This window comes from Mustela erminea, chromosome 14 (genome assembly GCF_009829155.1).
Source record: "Mustela erminea isolate mMusErm1 chromosome 14, mMusErm1.Pri, whole genome shotgun sequence".
Classification (NCBI taxonomy): Eukaryota; Metazoa; Chordata; class Mammalia; order Carnivora; family Mustelidae; genus Mustela; species Mustela erminea.
In genome coordinates, this window is record NC_045627.1 from 50780824 (window position 1) to 50796010 (window position 15187).

Sequence of the window (15187 nt, forward strand, 5' to 3'; positions counted from 1 at the left end):
ATTTCTTGGAGGTTTTTTCCCCTGGAGCATGAAGAAAAATTTCGAAGTGGCACAGTTTCGATATGAATACCCTGGTTCAAGAAAGAATCAGACGAAAGGCCAGCACAGTACTATTGGAACAGTCCAGTTCCAAACAATAGTCAGGCCAAAGGCTAAACAGGATTCCCAGAAAGGACAAGGCCTTAAAACAGATTCTGAATAAAGCCAGGAGAACTCAAACACAGAGAGTAGGCCTCAAATCCAGGAGAAAACTTACCCTCAAACTCCAGGGTTGGCAAGAAAGTAATGAGTCCAATTAGCTCTGGGGATACCGGCATCTTTTTACTCACCAGCCTTGGAATTGTTGGGGGTCTTCTCTGGATCCCGCTTCTGACTGCCAAATACTGTTAACTTTAGAAATAAAACTGTCAGTTATTTTACCAGCACAGATAGGTTTATTCAGGAATAGCAGAGAATTGCAATTTGGAACAGGCAAGTTACTGCAAAACCATACATAAGTCCTGAGAACAAAGGAGAGGAATGTTCTTTTACAGAGGAGTAGGTAAGTTGGGAAGGCTATTATGAACAAAAAGTCACTAGAGAAAACTGAGAGTCTGAAATATAGTGAATCTGCATTGGCTGAGTTAAGACACTTTCTCATTAGCAGGGCTGTTGCTGGAGCGGGAGGAAACCTTTCTTCCTCCTGTGTTGTATAAGCTAAAGTACTGGGACCTTGCAAGATGGGTCTCTTCACACCTGTGGAGTCTGCAACTGATGCCCCGAGAGAGGGGTCTGAGAGCTCCCCCTGCTGGCCTCCTGACTCCACTTCAGTGAGGCCTCTATTTCCTTGACCTCCTTTGGTTCTGGCATTGTTTTACTAATTTTGTTTAGTTTTGTGTGTGTGTGCTCATGTAGTTCACTAAAATTCTTTAAGAGGATTATTCTGACTTCTCTGTCAGAAAGCTCATATATCTCCATTTCTTCAGGTTCACTTATTGGAACTTGATTACCTTCTTTTCATTGTGTCATTTGTACTAATTGTGATTCCTGGCGTTTTATGTTGGTATGTGTACATTTGACTGAGCAGTCTCCTTGTTCTGACTTTACAAGTTTGCTCTGGCCAAGACAGTTCTTCACCAGTCAGTTCAGCTTGGGGTTCTGGAAGGGTCAGTAGACGGTGTACTTGAATAAGTGGGGCTTGCTATTGGGGTTTCTATTTGGGGGAGACCACTATCCAAGCTCAGAGGTCAGTGGGATGACACGGGCTGGGAACAGCTGGATAGCACCACTTTCTTGATTCCAGCCTGAGTACGCTTGTAGAATGGGCTCTGTAGTTGCCCCAGTTGTCTGCTCAGGCTTCCTCTTGCTCTACTCAGTAGTATGTAGAGCCATGAACCATTTTCCTTAACTATACAGGATCGCAGAACAGATTCCAAGGCCAGCATGGTTCACTGGTTAGGGGAAAACATCAGGCAGAACTGTCCACAAAGTTCCCTGCCCATATAGAGCCACCACATTGGTTCTGCAGTTGGGAAGAGTTAGTGGATGCGTTCTTTGCTTGGATGCCATGGTCACCAGTGCAATAGGTTGGGCAATACAGCTTTCAGGTGTTCTAGTTGGGCTTCCTGAACAAGAACTGGGGGCTATACTCTTCAGTGGATGGGGACAGAAATTTGCTTCCTTGCCTGGGTGAGGGACTACAAAAGGCTCCAAGGGCTGCATGTCTTGTTGGCTGGAGACCTGAATCAGGAGGAACTGCCCCAAAGTTCCTTGGCTAGATGGGACCATTGGCTTGAGTCTGTGGTGGGCAGAACCATTAGCTGAGGTCTCTATTCAGGGACCACTGAGAAGAGGAACAGTCTGCCAATATCTGAACACTGGTTGCTATAAGATCTGCCTATCTTTTCCATCCCAGTCCAATATCACACTCAATCCCTGCAGCTTTCTCCTTTGATTCTGGTAAGGAGAGAATAGAATGGGCCTCCTGGGAATGTGCCCTAAAACTGGGAAAAGCTAGATGTTCACCTTAGGCTCTCTTTTTCCCCCTCAAGAAACCACAGGCCTGGTGGGAGTCTGGGGGTTCTCCTGCAGTGCAATGACAGCCTGGGAGAGGGGTGATGAAGAGGGAGTTCAGTCATTTCTCCTACCTTTCTCAGACACTGGGGTCCATAGAGATATTTTAATCTCACTCCCATGTTCTGGGATTTTCAAAATGGAGTCTTTTCTATAGATAGTCTTCAAACATGTTAGTGTGGAAGAAAAATGTTGATCAGGTCAACAAAGGCTTAATGAGAAAGGATTTGAAAAATTGGGCGGTCTGCCTCTGTCAGGAGGGAAGCAGATTTTAAAGCTCAGGAAAGTGGGTACCATAATTTTCCTTTGTATCATGAGAAATACTAAGGGTATGGAAAGGGAATTAACATTTCTGGAGAAGGCAGTTGATGCCAAGGCCTTTCCCAATGGTGTCATGGCAGTCACGTAGCGGGGTGGATCTGAGGGTGTACTATCCCCATGCGCTCGTGTCCAAAGCAGAAAGGCTCAGACATGGCCTCCACTCTGACTGCCCTGACCTCACCAGATATGTCTTGATATCTCTTGGCTCATCTTTCTGTCCACTCCTGGAGCACAAAAAGAAGACGTTAGTTCCTGGATACCTGAGTATTTACCAGGCACCTGGCCCTGTGCTGGGCTCATGGCAGCCCATATCACTACCCTCAAGGTGATTGTGTAGAGGAGATACAGTTATCCCCATCTTTTCAAAGAGTTAATTGAAGCACAGGGAGATTAAGTGACTTGCCAAAAATACTAAATAAGAACCAATGACTGGTAGACACAGGGTGTACTTCAAGGACATTATAGACTTTCTTCAAAGAACAGAATTTGGCTAAACCCACATGTGACAGATGAAGAACAGGCTGTGGGGAGTGAGACTCATCTATGTCCACACCCACAGGACACCAGAGTGCTTTGTCCAGACAAGAGCAGTACAGACTGTACGTCTCATGCAGTGAAACAATGTTCACCAAGTAACAAATTCTTGTTGATCAGCAATAATTTCAACTCCTTTTGACCATAAGCCAAGCCTCAATATATATGTCCAATTCAGTACACAGAAGGCTCTTAACGGTCTTGGGTTTTGGGGGTTTTAGAGGCTGGACTGTGGGAGTGGGAGTGACAAATAGTTCTTCAGAGAGCCTGGGAAGAGGGAGAGACCAGTGACAGCATCTTGGTGGGTGGCTGGGAGCACACGGGTGGGGGGTGTTGGCACTGTGAGCACCAGCTATCGAGGGGAAAACACTCCTAGCTGGGTGGAAGGCTGATCTTTGCCTGCAGAGTGGCTTCACTAGGATGAAGCCAATATACCTCTCCTGCAGGGAAGAGAAGAGAGAGAAGGTCACTGAGGAGCCATTGGAATGAGGGCCAGAAGGCTGTAGTGTCCTTGGCCTAAGGGAGTTGAACTCAAGAACTTTCAGGACATGCATGGTAGGCCTTTGTTGATACCCTTCTTCTCCCTGGGTGCTGGCTTCCAGGACGGGCTGCTATTTCAAGACTATGTTCAGGTGATGGAAGTCAACCCTGCCTCCCCAGACACCCCAGGTGTTTGGATTCTGAACACCTTTTGCTTTGCATTGGACTTGATGCTCCTTGCTGGACTGGGTGCCTTGAATCAAGGAGGAGGCCTTGAAGCTCCAGTGTTTCCCGGGCTTCCTCAGGGAGTGTGCGATGAAGGGATGAGCCTTCAATTCAGCCCTCAGCCCAGGATGCAGGCCCCTAAAGCCAGGGAAAGTAGGGACATGCTCCCATGGGTTACAGACTAAGGAGGTAGCAGAACCTATGGGTCTCTTGGTATGAGAAGAAAATGAAACTGGCTCAAAGATTCTGAATGACCACAAGCCCAGTCACAGATAGTGAGTGTCTGAATGTGACCAAAGCAGTCCTAGCTATAGATACGGGTGATCAAAATGTTCTCCAGACTTCTGGCCCAGTCTGAGCAAAGGATCTGAACATGGGAAAACCTAAGCATGTGGCTCCCAGATGAACCAGGAATGTGCTCTTCATGGGGTCTAGGTCTGAGCCCTACGAATATTGTGGGATAGCTATCACGAGATCACTGACCTCAGTGCTGACATGACAAGGGGTTCAAGTGTTGACCAGACCCTGAGGTTCAAGACCAACTCTGCCATGCCCAGGGTTTGTGATCTGGGGCAGGTCACTAGACCTCTCTGTGCCTTATTTCCCTCCTTGGTAAAATGGGCATATTACTTGTAACTGCTTGGAGAGATACTGGCAGGATTAAATACTGAAAATACGGAAACTTCTTAGACTGGCAGCAGGCCCACAGGAAGAACTCTATAAAAATGAGACATCACTACTATTCAGTTCCATGGAGGACACCTTTAATAAGCTGGCTTCACCCTACTGTCAAAGGCAATGACAGAAGGAGGGACTCTACTACCTGGTAAGGCAGTCAGTGTTGGCCAAAATATGGAGGTGTCACCACACCCCCCACCAGTCCTAGCATGCGGGTCAACCACACAGGAGAATCTCAGTGGGTGGGGGAAGCCAGCAGACCTCCAGGGGGGAGCTCAGTGGTGAGGCATGATGGTGAGGGGTCAAGAAAACTCTCTGGCTGGCTCCCATTAAAGGAAAACTCCCTTTACAGCTTCTTTGACTTAAGTTTGGAGGCACTGGGTCATAATAACTTTCCTGTTATTCTGGAGAGGATGTGCATGAAAATGTAGGTGCCAGACCCAAATTGGCCTGTGAGCCTCATGAACACCACCTCTCCATGTCTTGGAATCCTCCTGGCAGGTGCCTAGACACAATCTCTGACCCACAGTCCCGGAGTGCAATGGTCAAGGGCAAATAGCAAAGGCCTGCTGGCCCATGGCGAGCATCCCCATGCTCCTGCTTACCTGGTCACCAGGCTGACACTGACACCACATGAATGGCAGCTGGTTGCAGCTTTGAACAAAGTCACACAGGGTATCCAGTTTGTCCTGAGAAGCAGATGTGGCCATGAGGAAGCTGTAGGCATGGCAGTCACCTCCAGAGGGTACAGTCCTCTCTGGCTTGAGATGGTCCCAGAGGGCTCTATCCCCAGGAACACACTGAGTGAGCCCTAGAGCATCTACCTGGGGGCAGGGACCTAGTAGCCTTTTATATTTGGGGTCTCTGGAATCGGAAACATGTCTTCCTCATGCTGGGCTGCCTAGGGCCTACCCATCCTGGTTTTCACAACCCCCTGCAGAGCTGGGGGCTCCCTATTGGGTGGGGGCCTAGCACATCCTGAGTTGAGAACATTTCCTGCAGGCCTTCTCCTTCACGAGGCCCTGGTCCCTCCATGTCACTGGGTCCTCAGGACAATGGAGTTAGCTCAGTCCCTCACCCTGCTGAGCAGACGCATGAAAGGCTCGCAGGAGCCACTGGTATTTCTGGATACTTTTAATAGTGAATAAATCTTGCTCAGAATTCTCCTGTAAAAATTTTTGTTTCTGACCCATAGGAGCCTGCTTATGACTGAGTTTGTGTTTCGTCATCCCCCTGCTGGCTGGTGAACCCCAAGCCATTGCTGGAGCTGCTGAGCAGCTCTGAGCGAGCCCGGGACTGCCAAGCTATAGCCAGCTACCAACTTCTGCAAACCTGGGCCCATGCCAAGGGGGAGACACTAGTGCTGGGCCCCGCGAGGTAGTGGAGGCAGGAACCATCCCTTCTGTTCTCTCCTGGGCCTGGGGATCAGGATGCAGTCTGCTTTTCCTCTAGTGCCAAGGGATCAGTGTCCATTTCCATAAACTTCATCTCCCCGAAGCCACGGTTCCCGTGGGCCATGAACGGACTGCTCCCTTTTCTTCCTCAGCCTACCTGGTGGTCACAGCACCCTCCCTAATGCTCTTCTTACCTCTATGCGACTCATGTCTTCCTGGTAGGGACAACAAGGGATGACCACTGGAGTGCATCTCTGTATACACGTGTCTGACTCCTACGAAGAGAAAGTACAGCTTGCTTCTTTGTCAGCAGCTCCTGGACAGAGGCACATGACATGTGGCCCCTCAGTGGCCACTCAGGAAAAGAGCACTGCTAGGAGGTTTAGAGGAGCCTCAAGGAGCACCGTGCTCTGTGACAGTCTCCCCAGGGGGAAAACAAGCAAACCCAATGCACTTGCAAATATGGCACTTTCCCAGAAGACCACCAAACTCTACCCTGTCCCTTTGGTCTCCTGGGGCTACCCCTGGGGGAGAAGCCCAGTCGTGGGTTTCTGCTATCCGGGTGGGAGCACTGGCAGGGGACAGGGCCGCACTCACCCGACCCTGGCAGATTCTTTCTCAGCACGTGGCACTGCACCCAGTCCCTGTACAGCCACAGGCAGTGAGGCCTGCTTCCTACCAGCCATCCTGCTCCAAGAGGGCTCCAAGAGGCTCTTGTGTTTTGGGGTTGATGACTTCCCAAATTCTCAGTCAAATCCCTCCTTCCCCTTGTCCACATGGGTCTATCCTCACAATGTTCACAGTGCATGGTCAGCAAGGGCTCTGAAGGCCTGGCTGGCTGAGGGGAAGGCAGCCTGAAGTGGGGGATTTGTCACTTGGAGGCAACATTGGGGCTACTTACCGTAGAAAATGCTGCTTTGAATTCCAACTTGTATCTGCAAACAATTTCATCCTTTGTGTATAGATCTAAGGCAGTATCATAAAATGTCACAGCATATTCTTCTGCAAAGGCAACATTTGAAGGTCTGTGTGAGGCAGAACTTAGGGCTGCCTTCCCTCTTATCTGCTAGTTATAGCAGGTCACCCCAGAATCTTATTCCCAGGGTCTCCTCCTGAGGAAGCAACTATGTTCAAACCAACATGTGTGACACTCCAGGGCCAGATCCTCACCCAGTGTCACTGAGAGTCCTCTCGGAGTGCTGAGGGGACTTGAGCACTCAGGGTTCCCTCACATCCATCCCTGACCCACGGAGCCCATGAAGGCATCCAGCCTTACCTCCTCCATGGGGGCAATGCTAGTCCTGGTTTTCAAACCCTGAAATGCCTAAGTACTCCCTGAGGGGTACAGGCAATGCTCTCCATGGGGTCTCCCACATGAATGAGAGAAGAGCCAGGACCACAAGCCTGGAGACAGCCCTGACCCATGCCTGAGCTGGTTACCCAGGCCTGGTGCCTGTGTGACTTTCTGATGCTTAGGGTTTTCTCATCCTGCCTCTCCTCCTCTGTGCAGGCTGGAGATCCCAGGAGTAGGACCTGGACTAAGGCGTGGCAAGCAAGGAGCCCAGGACCCTGTGCAGAAGAATTCGCCAGGGAAAGAGAAGTCCAGTCTCAACTGTGGTTCTGGAAGTCTACAGATGATTACATTTCCACTGCCTCCTCCTGAAGCTTCATGGACATAACTAATCCACCTGGGGTTCAGCAAACACTTCCTCTCTCAGTGTGGAGACACTGAGATACTCAAGTGCAGGTCTAGGCCCTAGACCTTCACCAGGCTGCTGTATGCCCCTGGTGCTTCCTGGTGCTGGAGGTAAACAGCAGGGGACAGAGAGGATAGTTAGTAGATAGGCTCTAGCCAGGAGGGATAAATCCTAGTAAGGATTTAGCCAGGATAACAGGCAGGTCTTCAGCTGCAAGTGCAACGTCATTAGCATCCTCCTCTGTACCTTTCCCAGCATAGGTCATTCCAGTTCCCAAAGCTTGATTTGCCTTAGGTCAATGAGTTATTGGAACAATTTCTCAGAATTCCAGTGCAACCTTGGATATGGCTGTCCTGATTTCTCCTACTTCAGTTCTTACTGCATCTCCCCCTGATTGAGGGGAAGTTTGAAAATTTTCTGCTTTAAAGAAAACAGATTCTTACTCTGTAGATTTTGCAGACCTCCTGACATGGTATGTTTGTCTCTCAAGTATTTTCTAAAAATGGAAGTCAGCATTCAAAGTCTACATAGTTTCCCTAAAAATCCAGATTACTGGATTTTTGGAAAATGGGAACACCTGGCATCAGTGGGTTTACATTTCTGCATGGCAACAATTGGCTTAGCCAGGGGCCACTGTCCTGCTCACAAGCGAGCATATCCCTGGGGCCAGTGGCTGCCTTTTCTCCATCACACTGCAGCACATCATCCTTGGCTTTCCCTGACTCACTGTTCCAGCTCATGGTACCTGCTTGGCCTCTGAAGGCTCCTGACAGCAGCGTCTCTGCCTTAAAGGAGCATGAACCACATGGAAGCAAGATGAGAGTACTGAGGACTTGATAGAGGACAGAAAAGTCCAGCTGTTGGCCTATGCAAAGAAATCTGCATGTAGTCTACTCTGGGTAGGCTTCATATCCCTAAGGAACACATCCTTTCCCACATACAGTAGCCAGTACCACAATGCTGCTTTGAATTCGATTGCGCTAGGCTGCCTACTCACTGCTCACCCTGCCAGCCATGACACAGCGCTCCGTAATTGGCCTGAAACAAGCAGTTGGGGTTATCTCCCCTGAAACCATTTGCCAGCCCAGCTAAGGCCACCCTGAACACAGCTGCTGCCCCTCAGTCTCACAGAAGTAGCATTTACACATTATCCCAGGATTTTTTATTGCAAAGAAGTATTTCCTTGCAAGACAACAGTAAATGCATAGCCCACATTGTTATTAGATACAGGCAGAGAAGGGAAAATTCAGCGGGCTGTGTGTGGCAGCAGGGGAGATCAGGCTCCAGAGGAGGCCAAAACAGCAAGTAGACTCTTCCTGCCACTAGCAAACAGGCAGAAGGAACCAGAAGTGGGCAAATCTGTGCCAGGCCAAGGTGTGTAACGCCGGTGTTCATCCAAAATAACCCTCCTCACGAACAGCATATACTATGGGATGATTTTTATTTTCCCTCACCTCCCAACATGCCCGCACTAGGCATTATGCCCTAAGTTACACAGAAGGAAGCTGAGGCTAAGAGAGGGCAAGTGGCTTTCCCTGAAGCCCTGGCAGGTACAGGGCTAGTATCTGATCTTGTATGCCCAAGGCAAGTCCCCCTTCTGCCGCCTCTGCTCTTCTCTTAGTTCTGAGCAGCTATCACCAGTTTGCCCAGGATATAGGACAGCTGCTGAGGGCAGGGCTGCCTGACAGCCTGGGACCTCACAGAGCCTGCACTCCTCGGCAATCCTGCACACTGTCCTTCTGCCCACATGCCCCCTTCCCATGAGGTGTGCACTGTAGCCCACGAAGCCCTCCTCAGTCATCACTCCTCCTCTGTAGCAGTGCCATCTGTGTCCCCAGACACTGCTGCTCTCAGAGGGTCCTGTCACTTTGGCAAAACTCTGTAAGTGGAAAGCAGGGTGATGGGCTCAGATTTTTGAGCAGAAGAGATGTGGAGTTAAAGGATTTTGCTCTGTCCAGTAACTGCGCCTTCTGCTCCAAGACCCCCCACCCAATTCCTCCAACAGTAACCACCACTGGATGAAAATGAAGCACAAACTAACATCGGCTTGAGGGAGCTGCATTTCCTACACAAGGGGCCATTGCATCGCAGCGGTTGGGTAGCATGAGGACCCGGATCCCCTGGAAGGGAGACTGGTCCTTCTGGATGGAGAATTTTCTTTCTGGAGAAGAAGTTGTACAGTGGGCCTCCCAGGGCTCCAGAGAGAGGAGCTCCCCAAGGAGGCCAGGAGGAAACCAGCAGTGAGGAAGGGCAACCCACTGACCATGCGACTGACAAGGTCACACGAGTGGACGTGACTGCCCTGGGGAGGGTCAGGCTCTGGGAATACTCCCTGCTGTTCGGCACAGGCTCTTTGGGAGAAATCCGACTCTACTGACCAATATTTATCCTGTGTGTCCTCTTCATGCTGCAATCCTACTTGTGGGATTGACCCAGGGAATCCTGACCCATGCCCACAGAGTGAGCCTCACGGTGTTCACAGCCTGCTGTAGCCACGTTAGGAACAACCAGAATATTGACCGGGGAGACTAGTGAAAGAAACTTCCTCCATCTGTAGAATGGAATATGGGCTGATGGTTGGGGAATGTTACGTACTTCATGACCCCATTCATGTAAAAACATCCTTGGAAAGCATATTTAGATAGCTCTGTGTAGACATAGGATGAACTGTCTATGGTAGTTATCTCGGGCAGACAGAGGATGGGATGAAAGGGGAGCTTGATCATGGTAGATGGATAGCAGCTACCCACGTTGGTGGCAAAGGTGTCTCTGCCCAGCACTGTGGGTCCTGCCTTCCCCCTCTGGGGGCTCCTGCCCCACACAGCCCGCCCTGCCCTCTGCACACAGTGCAGCCCTGCTCGCTGGATCTCCGAGGAGAGCCCTCCTCTGCCCTGGTCCTGCTACGGGCCACCACGGACTCGCTCTGGGCCAGTCACAGACAGAAAAAAGAATGACAAGGTGCCCCCTCCAGCCTTCCTCCCTGACACAAAACTCCAAGTCCAGCCAGCACACACACAGGAAGGATGAATCTCCAACCCACCGTGCCAAGAGTACCAGAGCAAGCATGACGTTCAAACACAGGGTTCGTACCACATGAGTCCACCGAGAGGATGTTTTAAAGGAGCAAACTAGCCTATGGGAGAAAAACTGAGAAGGGCAGTTGCCTTCAGGATGGGGGGAGGGGGGCAAAGATCGCCTGGCAAGTGATCTGAGGGGTTTTCTGGGGTCAGTGGTAAACTCTTTGTCTTCCTGGGATGTGCATTTACCAGAAGTCATCAAATGATACACTAAAGTTTGCTGCAATTTTAAAAAGAGAACTCTTAACAAATATCGGTGTAAGCAGTGAAATACATACAGAATGATGGGTTTTGGGGATGAGGTAGCCTGTAGCCTGTAACTGGTTTGAAACGCACAAAAAAATAAGATGCACTGTGTCTGTATTTGTGTGTGGGCATAGATGGGTGTGTTTGCAAGACAGAGAGAAAGCATTAGATAGACAAAATTATAATGAAATATGGTCAGATATTAAATATGAACTGTAAAACCCGGGTAGTAGAGATGGGGCTGTTTCTTGTACTGGTGTTTCCACTTTGCTGTAGGTTTGGAAATTTCCTTCACAAAGTCCGAGAAAATATCAAAGTACTGAATGGTAAAAATAAACGGTGACATAGCCAAGGCAAAGTCACGGCAGGTACAAAGTGACAAGTGACTAATGAGAGGGACAGACCAAGGGCTGTGTGAATCCAGAGGGGCCAGTGAATCAGGGAAGGGGCAAGGGGCAGACTCCTGGGAGTGAGGCCTCAAGGGAGGGGTAGGCTGAACCCTGGAAAGTGGACAGAGGGGCTTGCAGGAAGCCCAGTGTCACCCTGCGCCCCAGCCTTAGAGCTGAGGGAAGACCTGCCTGGCCTTGATGGGGGCTAGGGACCTCACACTCTCAGGCCAGGCTGGGGTTTGGGAAGAGGCTTGCTCAGTGCCCTCGGGCCCTGTGTAGGAGATGCCAGCCTGAGCCACCACAGTGGAGAAACTATGAGTCTGTGCTCATCCCTGCCAGCTTTTCTAGGTGCTCTGGCCATGGGATTTATTCACCATGCAAAGACCAGCACTCAACACAAGTCACACTAACACCAAACACCCACACAGGGCCAGAGAGCACTGAGCCGAGGATGGGCTGGGGACCAGACATAAAGGCAGGAAGGCTTGCAGAGGCCTCTGCCTCACCCTGGAGAGCACCCTGAGGGGCTGAAAAGGTCCTGAGTCTCATGCTCGTCCCTGTCTGCTTCCCAAGGCTCCCTGACCCACTGATTTATTTCAACTGACAGCCTGATGAAATGCCTCCTTTGATTTCATTTGGGGTCCAGGATCCTGCCTTGAGCTTGGCCTCTCAGTGACTGTCACGTTGTGGCAGCTTCCTCAAGAGGGCAACAATTGAAAAGGTCAGAACAGGAATGCTGAGTTAAGCTGTCAGTGGGTGTGCGGCAGGCACCTGTCACCCCGGCCTGGCCACCATGGGGGACGGACGATGACTGCCATTTGCACCTGCAGTTTGACAGGCTGCTGCGACGCCATGGCCTGTGCGTGTCCAGGGGACATAATCAGAGAAACGAAGCTGTCAGGTCAGCTACACAGCTCAGTGCTTTAAACCAGAAGAGCCTACTTGTGTGGGGTCTCTTGCCCACCTCCCTCCTCGCGCAGCAGGTGGGTGCAGAAGACAGGAGGAATCAGAGAGTTGCGGGCCCACAGCTTATTTGGCTGGAGATGCTTTCATCCGGGATGATTTCCCCACACCCTCCACACATGGCCTCAGCCCTGGGCTCGGGGGCACCATGATGATGGGAATATTAGTACCACTACTCCTGCTTAGGGCTGACCAACTTCTAGACCCTGTGCCAGTCCTCATAAAATCCCCTGGCCTTCCGTCTCACATCTGCTCATGGGTGTTGCTACTTCTGGGAGACAAGACAGGAGCTCCCAGATGTTCAGTGGTTTGTTCCGGGTGGCACATTCATGATGAAATGCAGCACAGCCAGATGTGAACACAGGTCTGTCTGACCCCATGGTCTGTGGCAGTATGCGCCTACAGTTAGGAGTGCAGAGGCCAGAGCCAGCCTCTGGGTCTGCATCTGGCTAGATCCAGCTCAGTGCTGTTAGCAGTGGACGAAATGTGCTTCTCCCTCCACTTCCGCTGTACTGACCCCCAGTGGGCACACACAGAGCCCGTTACAGAGGGGGGCTTCTGTCCCAGTAGTCACTGCATAGGAGTTCTCACCAGACTGACACAGAGACCCCTGGATGGGGAGAGGGCACCCTTGTGAAGTTCCAGATGTGAGGGAGAGGAGTTTCCCATATAACCACTGGATGAGATGTTAGCTGTATCTGCATGGATGCCTTCTGTCTGGCTGTGTTCCCAATATGACGCTGGCCATTGAAATGTGTCCAATTCTTTAGTCATCCATTGAGATAATGTTTCTCTTCTGCATGTTGCTGATGTGGTAAGTTACACTGATGCTTTACATACTGAATCACACTTGTATTGTGGGAGTTGTCCCTAATTCTTCTTGATATGCTGTGCTTTTTATATATTCTCAGATTTCATTTTACAGTGTTCTGTTGAAGGTTTTTAAATATATTTTTTCTTGTTATGTATAAACTTGACTGTGAGATTTAAAAAGTAATGACACTGTTCTTATTGTGGTAATCATTTCACGATATATGCATGTCAAGTCTTTACATGGAATACCTTAAACTTATACACAGGTATGTGTCAGTTATATCTCTATAATAATGGGGAAACAGTTATTAAGGATATCATCACACCACAACCCATGCTTGACATGCACACTCCAGTGAAACATAGCTGTACTACTATGCTCCATGCACACTCATATGCCCAAAATGTTTCTGTACAACTGTGTTACATGCACATACGACACTCTTGAGACACCCACACACTACCCACATACCAAATGTTCACACACCTCATATCACACACGCACACGCACATAGCACATTCTGTCTAGAACAGTTGACTACAGCTCTTACCTCCTACACAGACAAAGTAACTCTCCCCAGCCATGACTTCATGACAGGAATTTACCACCAGCTAGAATAGAAAGAGGGGTGGCAGGTCAGGGATAGTGAATGGAGCGGACAAGGTAAGAAGCCACCTCATTCCTTTTCTCACATTTAGCCCACACTCACCAAGTTAACAATGTCTTCCAGGGACTTGAATCCATTGTCTACACCATACATTTGATCCCTTCTTTGTACAATGTCATTCAGCTATAAGAGAGAAGAAGTGACTTGAGCCCATGGCCAGGAGTTGAGGACACATACGTCCCCATCCCAGGAGAGGGTCTCTTCCCTCATGCCATGTTGGACTCCAAGGGCCAGGCCTTGGCATCGGTCAGCAGCCCACCCTTAGGGAAGGGAAAGCCCTTCCACCTGTGCCTCTGGTGGCAGGTTTTACACACTTGTCATTCATTTCTGGAGTGGCTATTTGCTATCCAGACACTACAGGTGGGTTAGAGGAACATTCCTAGGAAAGCTGCCTGTCAACGCTTTCCCCATCTAGGCTCACGAGGGGCACCTGTTTACCTGTTCTGAATTACCTGGTCTTTCTTATAGTCTTTTACACCCATGCAATAAACTTTGGCACCCATATCTCGAGCCTTCTCAGCCTAAGAGAAAGAACCCTTTGAGTACAAAGTAACAAATACATGGAACAAAATGCTGGTAACAACTGGTTGGACTCACTTCAGACTTAGTCTCCTCAAATGCCTTTTGCGTCAGTGGTCCTGTGTTCAGAGCAATAATCAGACTGGCAGCACTGTTGTCTGCAGGGGAAATGGGGAGTGACTCCATTGGTAGGGGCATAGAAAATGAGGCTTTGCAGGCTGCTGGAGCCACAACACTGCTCCCCGTACTTCCTTCTCCAAGTGAAAAGTGCCGAGACCTCAGCACCTGCCATCACAATCATCTGGAGGACTAGAAGGCCAGATCTGGAAGGAAAAGGAGCCTTAGCCAGGATGTTAGATGAAGATGGTCTGGGCAGAGCACAGCCTTTCCCAGTGTTGGAAACACAGTCGCAGGATGATATCAGCCAAAGGGAAGGAAAGGAAGGGAAAAGAGCCAGGACCAGAAATGTAATGGAGACAAAGTGTGGGCAGCAAGGGGGAAATCCATCACTTTTTTCGGGAAATGGAATCTTGTCTGCTCTAGGTCCCCTGGCTTTTCCGTTTTCTTGTTCAGGCATCCCAAGTATAGTTCAAGCACCTCTCAGTTACCAAGAACTTAGAAGGTACACATATGGCCCCATGTTACTCTGAGACACATCACTAGGGATGGTTTTCATTTTCAATGCAAGAGGAGGGAGCCATGGTCCAGAGAGGACAGCACCTTGCTCCAAGAGTCAGTGATAGTAAGGGGCTGACCAGGGTCTGCACCAGACCTCCCTGAGGCCCAGGCCTGCTCTGCCCCCAAACCTGCCCACAGTGAAGTCACCAGGCAATTTACCTTTAGCATTTTCTTGTTCAATCTGCTCATTTGCCTGCAAGGAAATGAAAGAGTATTGGGGGAGGACAGTGGGAGGACCCAGGAATACTCTAAAAACTCCATAAAGCAGAAGTCCTCAGAACTCTAGATTCGGTACCTTTTTTAATCCTTCCTGCATATTTGTGGCTCCGGTAGGCACTATATTCTGGAGTTTAGTGAGCCCATCACTTATTTCATTTCTAAAAAAAAAAAAAATCAGAAAAGTGGTTGAAGTGTAATTTGGTCTTGATATTAAAGGCAGCCCCAAGCCGTTCT

At 49.7% G+C, this 15187-nt stretch overlaps 1 protein-coding gene and 1 long non-coding RNA gene across 2 annotated transcripts in view; both read right to left on the minus strand.

Moving 5' to 3' along the window:
• Positions 1-2129: 2129 nt before the first annotated feature.
• LOC116573567 lies at positions 2130-6017 on the minus strand. Its single transcript, XR_004278881.1, has 3 exons — positions 5879-6017; positions 4896-4979; positions 2130-2597 (listed from the first exon to the last, which is right to left on the minus strand). It is a non-coding gene; the product is annotated as an uncharacterized LOC116573567 (long non-coding RNA).
• Positions 6018-6555: 538 nt separating this feature from the next.
• The window catches only part of LOC116572821 (anthrax toxin receptor-like), a 28396-nt gene continuing 19764 nt past the window's right edge, over positions 6556-15187 (minus strand). The window contains exons 3-5 of the mRNA XM_032312198.1: positions 15030-15111; positions 14894-14927; positions 6556-6686 (exon numbers count right to left, since the gene is read on the minus strand). Of these exons, the coding sequence (XP_032168089.1) occupies positions 6556-6686; positions 14894-14927; positions 15030-15111 (247 nt within the window). The remainder of the gene's footprint in view (positions 6687-14893; positions 14928-15029; positions 15112-15187) is intronic.